Genomic DNA, 12,812 nt, shown 5'->3' with positions numbered 1-12,812 from the left:
AGCAATGCCTGTGGCAAGCCAACTCTAAGCTCCTGTGCATGGAAATCAGAGCAAACTATTCAGTGCCATTAAATAAAAAAGTAACCGAAATGCTGAAGGAGAAAATCATCACATCTTTAAACTATGCTGTAATTAACAAGGCTATAACATAATAACAAAGTTTACCATTTATGCTATTTATAATCTAAAAAGGCCTTCATAGGAATGACCTGTCCTGCAAATGGTAACGTCTAACTAACTCAAAGCCTCATGGCTAGTAAAGCTACAACAGCACTGACAAAGAACAATGCAAAATCATCTTTACAAAATCTTTTCCCTGTGTTGCTCATGTTTTCTATCACAAGAGTAATTTATCTTTGGAACCTTCCCCCAGAGAAGACTGGCTATTTTTATCATTGTTTAATGTTTATTTTACTTTCTGAAGATAATGTACTCATTCATGCTCATTCACAATGAAACACATAAAATATTGTATTTGTCATACCTGTTTCCCCCAAGAGAGTCCTGAAGGAGCCTTGTAAGCTTTGAATCTCTGTATGGTACATGAGTTGCCTTCTTACTTTTATCTCCCAGTGCACTTATTACATTGCCAAGTGCCAGCTACAAAACACCAAATCATGTAACACATAAGTTAGAAGAAATTCCTGAATAGTTTTATTTTAAAAACAGCTAAAAATGGAGTCTGCATATTGTGAAATAAATATACTCATGAAACTTAAAAAATTTCTAAGGATTTTTACATTTAACACTAGACATCTATGAACTTTTCTGCTATCAATGGTGAATCAAATTAATTGCAGCCTGATATCTGGAAGTGCTAAGTGCTTTGCACAATTTGGTTGCACTCTCTCATGTCACTCACAAGCTAAAGTTAGAATTACTTCACATAACAAACTTACTTTCAATGATTATTAAAGCTGATCTCCACTTCTGGCAGTAGCTATATTCATTTTAAAGTATTTATCAACTGCTTTACACTACATTTAGAATTAAGTATGGGCATTCACATTGAAAAAACAGAACTTACTATCCTTACTAGTATGAAATGAGGAATGTCTGATGAATATTTAAGCATTTAAGGACTGAAATTGTGTAATTTGTGGCTGTCCTATTTCATTGCTCAAAGGGTCTAACTCAAGTTTATAAACAAATATTTGGATGCAAAACTATTTCTAAAGTACAACTGCATGTAGTTCAACTATATCCTGTGTAACATTATCTAGGTGTTCCTGCTCCGGCAGGGGGATTGGACTAGATGATCTTTCGAGGTCCCTTCCAATCTCTAACATACTGTGATACTGTGATACTGTGATATGCCAAATTAAAGAGCATTCCTCTAGATGGCACCCTGTACAGACAGTTCTTCTTGAAAATGGCCTTACTGCATCCAGCAGCTGACAAACCGAGTACACACTGTGACTGCTTTGAAGTGTTTAAATCCCTTTCAATCTGTTTCCCAATGCTGAGGCCTGGAATTAACTGTAAATGGAAATTCTGTGATCAGATACTGCTTTTATCACACGGATTTTCATCTTTGTGCATTCTGTATCCTGTTTGTTAGGGATACACCTATATCATCTGAAGTTTCTGTTGTGCTTATAATCAGTGATGAAATTGAACTAAATTCTCTCTTCCATACAATATAACCAGTACATCTACAGAATACAACCACTGTCATGCAACAGAATCACTAAGAAAATTCTAGTTACAGAATATCTATCTGTAGTACTACACACTAGACCAGAAGAGACATGTTTTCATATAGAAAGTAAACATATATTTCTGCCTGTAAAAGTGAATTGCACAGAGCCTCCATTCGGCCAAGCAGCTCAAAACAAAGACATGAAACTACAATCTCCACTGATGATAACCAGCTCTACTTTTCAATGGAGATGAGTAAATGTTAAACAAAACATTTAATAAAGTTAATCAAAAGCTACATGGAAACCCAATACTCAAACAAAATAAGTAGTGATGCTATAAATGAAAAATTTTATTTCTAGTTGTAAGTGTTTTGCCTGGGGTTGTTTTACATTGTACTTCATAACTGTAATAAAAACCAAGCATTTACAGATGAATTAAGCTGACTCATTGCCCACGTTTCACATGCCTGTACTCCTTACAAACTGCTTATAATGTTCTCCAATTGTTTGGATCTTGACCCACTAAAAAATAAAAGTTAAAAAAATGGAAGGTACTTTACAATATATTTTAAAAGTTAAAGTAACAAACTATATTTCATAAGCTATAAGTACTAGAATTTGCTAGTTAGGGTCTAATACAACTGAAAAAACATTAGCAAGCCAGGAGCCAGAAAGAATCAATGTGCATTATCACATCCTGTGCAAAGCTCAGTCTTTGTTTACTCAACACTTTTCTACTTTAGGGATTACTGAAAACAAGCGATCCAAAAAAGGAAGAAAAGATGGTACCAACAACCTATGGGAACAAGTTGTATAGTCTTACTAGTCCACAGTTGATGGAAATTCCTTCTTTTGCCCTTTCTCCTGTAGCTCCTGTTCGCTTTAACCTTTCAGATCCTGCTAAATCAACAAAATGGAACTTGGCAGTAAGAGTTTCAAATTCATTCATCTCAGAAGACTCTGATATTATTCTGTTATCGGTGGTATTATCCTGAAATAAAGAATAAGCCATAAAGCTTAGTAAGATCTTTCACATTAACTTATTTCATATTATCTTTCAATTAACATTTGTCTACTGCAAAGTTCAATCAACAATTATTTACAAGGCTTGCCATCATGTTATTCTTTTATAACAGTCTCCCCAAAAACTGTCACCATTTTAATCATACATACTAACATATTCTTGAAGACCCAGCTCCAGATGTATGTAAATGCCAGTTACTTTAAGTATAAGATACAACTGTTTCTTGATGGGAGGACGAGGGGATGCATACATTAAAATACACAAGTCTTCAGCAAAGTGCACAACAACATTTGTACCTCTCCTGGAAGGCAAGTCTTAAATCAGTTGAAGGAAATTGATTAAAAATACCAAACTTAATTATATAATTTCCTGACCCACTTGGTTCATAAACCTCCCAAATAACTGAAAGATATTTTGTTTTATAACTCTAATCCACATCACCAGCATCCCTGTGGCACGGTTCTTCAATTTTATTGTAGGAATTAATTTTTAAGCCAGTCCCAGCAGCCAGTACTCTACCAGCACTTCTGACTTGAACAGAAAATGGGGATAGAGGAGGCAACAAGGGAGAAGAGGTTCCTTCCCCACAGCCCAAGTAAGCTGTAAAAACTGGCACTTGACACATACCTTTGTCAGTGTGGGGAGCCTCACTGCACTACAGTGAGCTACCACAGCCTCAGCCACTCTTTCCACTTCATGTCCCAAAGCACAGCAGCAAAATTACCCTTGTTCATTAGGTAATCCCTAGCTTATTTCTATCCATTATTGTAGCTGTACTATAAATCCCTATTTCTGATATTTTGACATTTACACTGCTGTTTGCCCACACTCTCTTTTGCAGCCCTCAAAGCATGCTTTCACTCTTGCTTATTTACTAAGCCAAATGTACAACCAGAAACTCCCAAGAAGCATGGATAGTGTGAACACAGTGTGAGGAATGGTGTGTCTGTGCTGTAGCCCTGGCTGCCTGCCGCAGAGGGGAAGCAGCCAATGCTGTCATCTGAGCAGGAGAAACTGTGTTACCCTGGTAACAAAGGTCTCCCAAAACTGTTGTCTACAGAAACTTGAGCTGCATCTCTCCTGGACACCCAATAATAGCTCATATTAATTTATATTCCAGGAGCATTCAGAGGCCAATGTCAGGCCTAACCTCTACTCTCCTAACACCACAGGGAAAGGAGAGGGTGCTGTCTTCACAGATGAAGGATCTAGCAATGCCCAGCTCCAGACCATCAAATTACCTTGCTCATATCTCCCCCAAAAAAGGAGAAACAAGCCAATTTGACATAAGAAGGCAGCCTCCTATTCCTCTAGCACAAGTATCTGTTAAAAGCCCGGCAGAGCCAGGCAAGAGTCCTGCGCGTGGCTCAGCTGTTGCAGAAGGCTACAAGTACACCTGAACAGGCAGATTGCAGTGCTGACAGCCTGAGGGAAATGGGGCTTCCAGATGAGTTTTCTTGCTCCCCAGCCAAATGGGCAGTTTCCAACAAAACCCCTGAACAGACAGTGTCACCATGCAGTGACTGAGGTGCCCTATCTGGGCTCCAAGTGCGATACCAGTCCCTCCCAAGTGAAGACAGATAGCTGCCCACACCACCAGGTTCAGCGTGGAAACCAGGAAGAAGTATTTTTAACAGGTACATAAAGGAGGTCTACATACCGCCAAGGACGAGGGAGTGACACTCATTTTGCCTGCAAATGATTATTTGTAGTGTTACAAAAAAAGCAACCTGCCCCCAAAAAAGTACAACTACAAATTCAATTCCCTGTTCCGTGTGCTCGAAAGATTGATACCTGTGTGTAAAATGCTAGCCAGACACACTTAGGAGTTCAGCAAAATATTTTAAAATTGATACCTTTAGAAAAATCAAAATAAGGCCCCCTGAAGCTACTGTAGTTTTAAGTAATATGGATTTATGGGGAACTCCCCTTTTTACAAGGTGTACCAACAGCAACTAACAACCAACCAGTCACATGAAACATCTTCTACAGAACAGCTCCATGTACATTCATAGTTTAAATTTCAGGTTAAGCACATAACCCCAAACACATACATATTTAAAATAAATAGACTAAGCCTCAGAATCAAATGCTTTACTACTTGCTCTATCAACATTTAATCTGGAATATCCAAGTGTTTTCAGTTTGCTGACTGCAAGCTTAAATCCACTAAATACTAAGACAATTTGAAACACTTTCCCAATTAAAGACAAATTACATTTTAACATTTTGGCTTGTGTATGTTGCAACAAAATACTGAAGAAAATGCTAGAGGAGAATGGGCTGGTTCATGTAAGAGGTTGCAGTTTTATGGTTGCCTCTGGCTAGAAGATGGTTATATATGCACAGATTAAATCAAATCATTATAATGCTTAGCAAACTCATCCAGCATCATGACGACTGTAGCATCTTTACTAAGTGCAATTCAGATAGCAGTGGCTGCTAAAACAATATTCACCTTTTGAAAAATGGTTACTAAAGTGACGATTAAAACCAGCAAAGATACATACCGTGTTAAATGCAGGACAGACTCTGGTTTGACATAAGTGTATAGTAAAGATAGCATGAGACCGTGAGCTCTGAACATTCATCTGAGTGCTGGCAGTGGTTCGAGACAAAGCCCCCAGCTTTAGGCACTGCATCATCTAGAAAATAGACAAGAGGTAAATTGCATTGTTTGGGGTTCAAACAAAAAGTGTTCCTGTAACACTTAGGGCTTTAGATATAAATAAGCTTTTTCTCTTTGATATGATTTCAGTTCCTTTAGGTCAAAAAGCAGAAAGGTACTTAAGCAAGCAAAAGTATTTTCTACTGTTTCTAAAAGAAAATGCTTTGATCTTTGTACCCATCTTGTTGCTATGTTACTACTAGGGGACAGCAAACTTCCTTTCATTCACCTGTGGCAAAAAGGTGAAATTTTTGTACTTTTTGTACAAAATCACACAGTAAAATAATATTGGTATTCAGATTTGCAATGCACACGAATGGCAGTTTAACTCACACCAGTCATAATGCAAAGCTTTCTTGTCACAGGAAAAAAACACCACATACAAGATTTGGGAGACCAGATTTACACACATGCCAAAATTTTCTCTCCCAGTAGAACCACATTATTAGTAAAAGTGTGTTTCTAGCAGATTCAAGTGGTAGGAAATTACTATCAAACATTTAGCAGACTTAAGGCTACAGAAAACAAAGAAAATTTGCAATTCAGATTTGGCAAGTGAAACCTATCTTTTTAACTGCTTAACAAAACATACAGAAAACATTTTTAGAATGCATTTGGTATGCTACAGAGTAATTTATTTATTTATTTTCAGTGATCACCTCCGATTCTCCATTCACAGTTCGGGTTGTAACACCCACTGTATAAATTCCTCCTACTGAATCTTCATGTATTTTAATATTTGATTTTTTATTCTTTGCATCGATATCACGTGTGGTATCAAACAGATCAAGAATTTCTTCATTGTAAAGCTGAGGAGAGAAGAAAAAAAAGATATAAACCATATTATTTAAGGAAGGAATTCCTCCATAAACTAACAAAACTGTGCATGGTATGTACAGAAAGTTCTAAAAATGTCCAGGCTCTCAGAATAGATGCTATGAAACATCCAAACTCACAAGGACAATATGGTAATATAGCAACTGCAAATTAAGTCACCTGCATACCTTACTATTATGCCACCCAAAGCTGCCATAACTTCCTCCAGATTGGTAGATCTGGGAGAAGCTTCTTTGGTGGGACCAGGGAAGTGGAGGTTCTAGATGCCAGCAAAACAACCACAGCAGGGGTTTCTGTGGCAGGCACCTGCTCTCTTCAGATTTGACCTTGGGCTTTCCTTTTGTTGATTCAGTTGGCTGCCCCCTTCCACCAAGCACTTCAAACTCACTCTACTTGCTCTCCCTGCCAGCACACCTTTTCTCATCTCCTCCCTCACACCTTAATTCTATGTTTCTCCTTCATTTGGATAAACTTTTCCTGGCCTAGAAGGAATTTAACCTGTAACAGTTTTTTGTGCAAGCTGCTTATTAAAGACACCTAGCAACAGGCCAAAAATACACCTACCAACCGGTCAAAAATACTATGGGATGGTTTCTTGAGCAGGGCTTTTGTACTTTCCTCCATGCAATACCTACACTTAGTGCTCCAGACTGAGTCACAACTTTCAGGCACAAGCACACAAGCAACAGCAACTATCTCTTGCATGTTTCGGGCTGCTTAGTGTTTATTGCCTGTTTCATTGGGTCTCCTGAAGGCAAATACCATCTAGTGGTCTTTCAATTCAATATCATTGTGCACATCAGACTTTTAGGTCACTAAATAATATCAGAACAAGGAAAGACATCAGAAATTACTATGTAGTTATCTGTTACAGGAGATGGATTATCATTTTATAAGAACGCTCCAAGTTTTAGGAAGTGTTTAAATCCAACTGAAGACATCAGGGAAAAAAAATAAAGAAATAACAAACAAAAAAGCAGGTCTCTGCTGATGTACACTGGAACATTTCCACTGTCTTTAATTTGGTTATACCAACTAACTTCAGCAGAGCTTAGGCCAAACTGATTGAATTCCTGATCAAAGTCCCTAGGTAAAAGCCAAGGAACCATTGCAATGGATGTGCATTCTCCCAATGTACTTTCTCATATACTGAAAGCAAAAGGTTTCTTCGTCAGTGAAATGAATATAACAAAACTCTTGAACAGATTTTAAAAGCTAAAGTATGACACTATGGCAAAGTGTCAAAAGCAGGCAAAGCATGGTGACTATTCAAAGGCACAAAGTACAATTGATGGTTTTTTATACATATACACTTTCTTGCTTTGAGGTTTTGTAAAGAATTAAGCAGGCGAGAGCAACAGGCCCCACAAAAATACGTGTGCTACAGAAAGGGGTAAATGACTACTGCACTTCAAAATAACTCTGCGAAGAAAACTACTAAAATAATTGGAGTAAGATAAAAAGACTCTTTATCCATATTCTGAAGAGCTGAAGTAAACTAAAATGTCCTTTTAAAATCTTGAAGATTAACTCAAAACATCTTGTGGGAAAATAAATAAATGTAACAACCAAATAAAAAAAAAAAGGATTAATTGGCTTAAAAAAACCCGATGGAGTTACACGCAAAAAACACAAGTTGTATTTACCTCTAAGAACTGTGCATTCACTTTAAAATCCGGAGGTGGAAGTCCTTGTTTAATAGCAGCTTGTTTTTTTTCTTCAATACATCTGAAAAGATGCTTAACAGCACGGGATATAATGCCTTGCTCCTCTTCTGTTATATTGACATCAAACCCAGTGCCCATGGTGTATGTTTTGCCAGCACCTGTCTAAATTGAAAAAGGATTAGTCACTAGAACAATTAACAGTACACAGAGAAATGCAGTTTGTGAACATTAATGCTAGATAGTGACTATTAAGTCAGTCTGTCATCTCTACAGTATTAACATGCAAAACAATAGGTCATTCTGGGGTGAAAAGGGATTAACAGCAAAAGTTGGACAAAATCTACTGTTTATCCACAGATCACATACAAGAAGGCAGGAACCAGCACAATCTTTCATAGCCTTTCCCCTACAAGCTTCTAAGCTTACATTGCCCTTGAGCTATCATATCTGAGGTCAGAAGAAGAGTTAATGTTTTCAACAGAGACTGTTAATTAAAGCATATATTTCGAACGTAGAAGCAGCATTTGCAATTTCAATTTGCAATCTGAAGTAGATCAAATGACTCCCTTAATTATGATGTCTGGCTATCTCAGGTAGAATATTACCATTGTTTTCAATTTATAAGACAGCACTGAAGAATACAAGACATACGTTCACTAGGAAGATAATTTAATTAAATGTGAAGTCCTTATAGAAAACAAGGCAGTGTTGTGTTTTCACTGAATTAGTGAGGAAAGTCAAAGACAAAATCCTGCTGAACATAATCTAAACTGGATCTGCACACTGCTAGAGTTAGCTAAAGTCTAGTTCCAGATATGACACTTTACAATGACAAAATTCAGCATCTAAGAGGAAAATTTATGCAATCAATTCCTAAAGGAATATTCAGAAGACAATAATGCATTCTCTACATTGTGCTCAATATTGCAGCTTTAAGAAGTAATATATGTACCCAGTGCACTGAGAAGGTGTGTTCTCTATGAAAAGTCATTTTGCCCACAAACAAACAATGTGGCCTGAAGCTCACTAGAATCTACTTTAAAAAACCTCCTCTTCCCAAAAGTGTCTGAAAGCACAGAGGGATGGACAGTTGCTCAGAAAAGAATCTCAGTACAACCTATCTCTACATAAAAACTGATGCAGCCACCAATTTGTACTGCTGCATTTGGGGTGAATTAAGAAATTACACAGACTCATGCTATTGTCAGCATTACTATTAATTCTACTGCCTATATATTGTCTGTGTTTCAACTGCCATTCTGCACAGAATCTGTACAAACTCCTAAACAGTCTCCTGCAGGATACATCATTTAAGATAAATCCAAGATGCTAAAACCCAGGCTCATGCATTCCATAGTTTAAGAAAAAGATCAGTCACAAGAAACTGTTTATGTCAAAATAAATACTTTGAAATAAAGTAAAGCTTACCTGGCCATAAGCAAACACAGTGGCATTATAGCCTTCAAAACAACCTTCAATCAGTTTTTCTATACATTGTATATAGATCTCTTCTTGCTGCGAGTCTATGTTAAAGACATAATCGAAAGTGAAGGCCTTATCCTTTCCCAGGAACACTTGAGGTTCTCCAGGTGTGACAGAGGTACAAATATGGCATCCTTCAATCTTCTCTTTGGCTAGCTGTGGTCTAATTCTAGTTTGGAAAAGACAAAAAAGAACTATTAGAAATTCTCATTATCAGGGAGAAGAACATATGAACAACGTAAAGAAGAGATCTGAAAAGAATTCCTGACTGAAAAATAGGAAATTTTCATCAAGCCAGGAAGCTTCCAGTTGTCGGTGCCACAGAACTGACCATATCAGAGCCCCACTCCTACAACTGTTCATGCAAATGACGTTGTCTTCTCTGAAGGTTCACCCATCATCTTCAAGTTGATGACCTGCTAGAACGCTGAACATTCCTGGGCATATATGGTGCACTAGTGAAGAGTAGCCTGCATGAGCCTTTTCAGACTTTGAAATCGTATCGGACTTCTTCATGATTTCATTGTAAAAATGGATTTTAATAGCAACAGAAATATGAAAAAATTGGATGATAATTTAAGCAGTATTTTGGGAGCAAGGATCCCCAAAACCTACATATCAACTTAAACAACGGCCTCCTTGCTAAGAGCAGGCAGAAAGGCTCAGTTGTTCTTTGACAGGAAAGGCGCTTTGTCACAGCAAAACACTTCCAAGTAATGTTTGTTTCAGTGAAGCAGCATACCTCCAAAGGAAAGAAAAAAATATCTAACAAGTTCTAAAGAAGAGAGCGTCTCATTCCACCTTATTTCCCCACTGAGGCAAAGTTCAGGCTTTATTTCAGTTTGCTCCATCTCTGACAAACTACTTGATAGTATATAAAAAGTTCAAGATAGCTGTATTCTCTCATTTTATTAGTTCTTCTGCATTCTCAGTACTCTTGCAAACTTGCCAAAACTGATTTAATGCACTGGCTCTGTGACTAAAGAACACTGTAGAAGTTTATGATTCAACTGGTTTAATGGTTAACTATCAGGAAGAAAAACTCTGGCCAACATAACATATTATTCCAGCTGTAATTAACTAATAATTTGTTTACAAAATTATCTTTTTGTTTGTTTTAAAGAAAAAGTATTTGTAACTTCTCAAAGCAGCATCAAATTTATAAATGAAGAAAAGTGTGCAGCTTAAAAGACAAGGGAGAAATAAGGAGATATATATATAAATAAAAAGGGTGATAAATCATCAGCAGTACAGCTACATACAAAATCATGGAGTATTTCATATAGATTTTCCACTTACATCAAACTTTAAGTACTTATATTTACCTTAGTATGGCTGCTTTTGGTTACATATGTCTAAGTTGAAGATCTGTACGCAGAGTATACTTTAAAGGCACATATTCATTTTGTATTCCATGCATTAAGGGCCACGTAGCATGTAACAAACTACATTAGTGTTTGATTTGGGGTAGTTGTGCTGTCTTGAAGCAAATTCCCCCAGCATCTTCACTTACCACATGCTACTTTGGATCACAGAGCAGTTTCAGTGTGCACAGATTATACCCCTTTCAGAGGAAACTAAGCCAAAATGCTCCACTCCAAACACAAAATTTGTTCCAAAAATCTAATCGAAACATAAGGGACCAAAGGTACCTACTGCTCTACTGCAACTATGCCAATGCTTGCTGATGCACAAAGACAGGCTCCAACGCCCCTGAGTGGACTGCTGCAGACTAGCCCAAATTATACCAGCACACACACTTCAGGTCAAGTTAGAAACATGAGGGTGGGAGAGAATCACATGGAACATGATGTATCTCTGCAGAGTGCAAATTGTTCACCCAGAGATGTGCACTGCTATCAGGAGTATTCTTCAGAAGTTTTATTTTAAAAGCTTCATTACATTCCACTGTGTGGCACTAGGGAATAACAATCATTTATTTGTAAGGGTTTCTTCACATTAACTCCTTTATGGAAAGTTCATTAAGGATCAGGCAGTACACCTTCCTTGTCAGCATACCCTCTAGTGTGAAGTGCAAATTAAGCAAACCTTTGAAAAATACAATTAAGGGAAGAGTATATGATGTGTAAAATAGGCATAAATAAACTGTGTTTGCATTTAAGGACAGTGTGTAATGTAGGTCACAGATATTCTCTCTAATAACAATCATTATCATAAGGATTTTTTTCTCTTTAAATTAGAAGGATGCTAAAAATAATTTAGGACTTATATAACCCCTTCACTAACAAACTTGATCCCCTAGCACCTGTACCCACTACACAAACCTGACAGATAGAGTCTTTAAAGGGAAATTAATCATATGCCTTTCTTAACAGCTTTCTATACAACTAGAAAGTTGAGCAAACAAAAGCATGCAGTCTATGACACAATATTTAGAAAATACCAATACTCAGCAAGTTATTCAAGGCATTAAAATAAGGCAGTAGAAGTCAAGTCAGTGGGCAAGCTTCTTTTTCAGACTAAGCACTCTTATTCTTTCACTAATCCAGTGCGGATGGCACAAAGACAATCAATTGTTCTTATAAGCATGAACTCTGAGTGTTCCTAAAGCTCCAGCGGTACTTGTCACATTATTTCCTGGTATAAGAAAGCTTAGACCTGTTCTAAAAACCAATAACACATTTTCAAGATCAAGTAACCTTTCATGCATCACAACCTCAATTTCCAGCCAGTTCCAAAAGGCTTTTAGCACTAACTTGTAGAATGAAAACTGACAACTTGAAAGAGAAAGAGGGTTTTTCCATCCTTTTTTTTTTAGGTCAGAATTAATTTTCTGTGCTGAATAACTGATGCAATTATGACAGGTGCCAAATAATTTTCTCCTTTCTACTACTAAGTAAAGGCTCAGAGTGACCACAAAGAGGAACAGCATGCTTAAAAATATCAGTGATTTGCATGATAATTATTACAGTGATGAGAGGATTAAAGTGAGAAGTTTCGATGTCAGCCTGCAGAGACTTCCCATGAGGATCCTCCCAGCTAGCTCCTTGCCTTGAAGCCAGGGAGCACCCCTGAACATTCTGCTGCTCAGCACAGCAGCAAGCTGCAAGTGCATTCCATGCAACCATAATCAGGCCACAGCAAGATACCATTCCAGAGACCAGCTGAGCTGATGGAAATCTTTGTCACTACTAGCAGCTTGCTGCCAGCACAGTCACTTCCTTGGGTAATCTCACAACAACCAGAGACCCAGCAGCAATGGCACTGTCCTTCCTCCCTAATTTACCACAAAATCTGAAGGCAGTGCTAAGAGGAAAAAGTAGCATTTCACCAGCACATCTGCAGCACAAAGGGAAAACAAAGCAAGACTTACCACATCAGTAAAGCTTCACCCCAAAGACAGACTCCTTTCTTATTCTGTAACTGCCTTTACACAATGTCGTGCTCTGCCACAGAGCTGGGAGGTAGCAACAAGAGAGAGATCACAGCTGTCAGGTTTGAATGACATCTTCCCTAAAAAGGGTGTGCAG

General features: G+C 37.6%; 1 protein-coding gene across 10 annotated transcripts in view; it reads right to left on the bottom strand.

Moving 5' to 3' along the window:
* Positions 1-12,812, bottom strand: part of KIF21A (kinesin family member 21A) — a 90,868-nt gene that overhangs the window by 50,585 nt on the left and 27,471 nt on the right. For 9 of the 10 annotated variants that reach the window (XM_061467456.1, XM_061467458.1, XM_061467462.1 and 6 more), the window contains exons 2-7: positions 9,268-9,490; positions 7,819-8,001; positions 5,995-6,144; positions 5,178-5,312; positions 2,467-2,634; positions 485-600 (exon numbers count right to left, since the gene is read on the bottom strand). In XM_061467456.1, coding sequence (XP_061323440.1) covers positions 485-600; positions 2,467-2,634; positions 5,178-5,312; positions 5,995-6,144; positions 7,819-8,001; positions 9,268-9,490 — 975 coding nt within the window. Of the gene's footprint in view, positions 1-484; positions 601-2,466; positions 2,635-4,327; positions 4,370-5,177; positions 5,313-5,994; positions 6,145-7,818; positions 8,002-9,267; positions 9,491-12,812 lie in introns of those variants that run through there. The other variant, XM_061467464.1, reaches the window with a different exon arrangement.

Source organism: Pezoporus flaviventris, unplaced genomic scaffold, assembly GCF_033815535.1.
Source record: "Pezoporus flaviventris isolate CSIRO_AGI_PZ_B2104156 unplaced genomic scaffold, CSIRO_AGI_Pfla_v1 ptg000045l, whole genome shotgun sequence".
Lineage (NCBI taxonomy): Eukaryota > Metazoa > Chordata > Aves > Psittaciformes > Psittacidae > Pezoporus > Pezoporus flaviventris.
The sequence above is the reverse complement of the archived record's forward strand: the minus strand, read 5'-3'. Positions and strand labels throughout refer to the sequence as shown.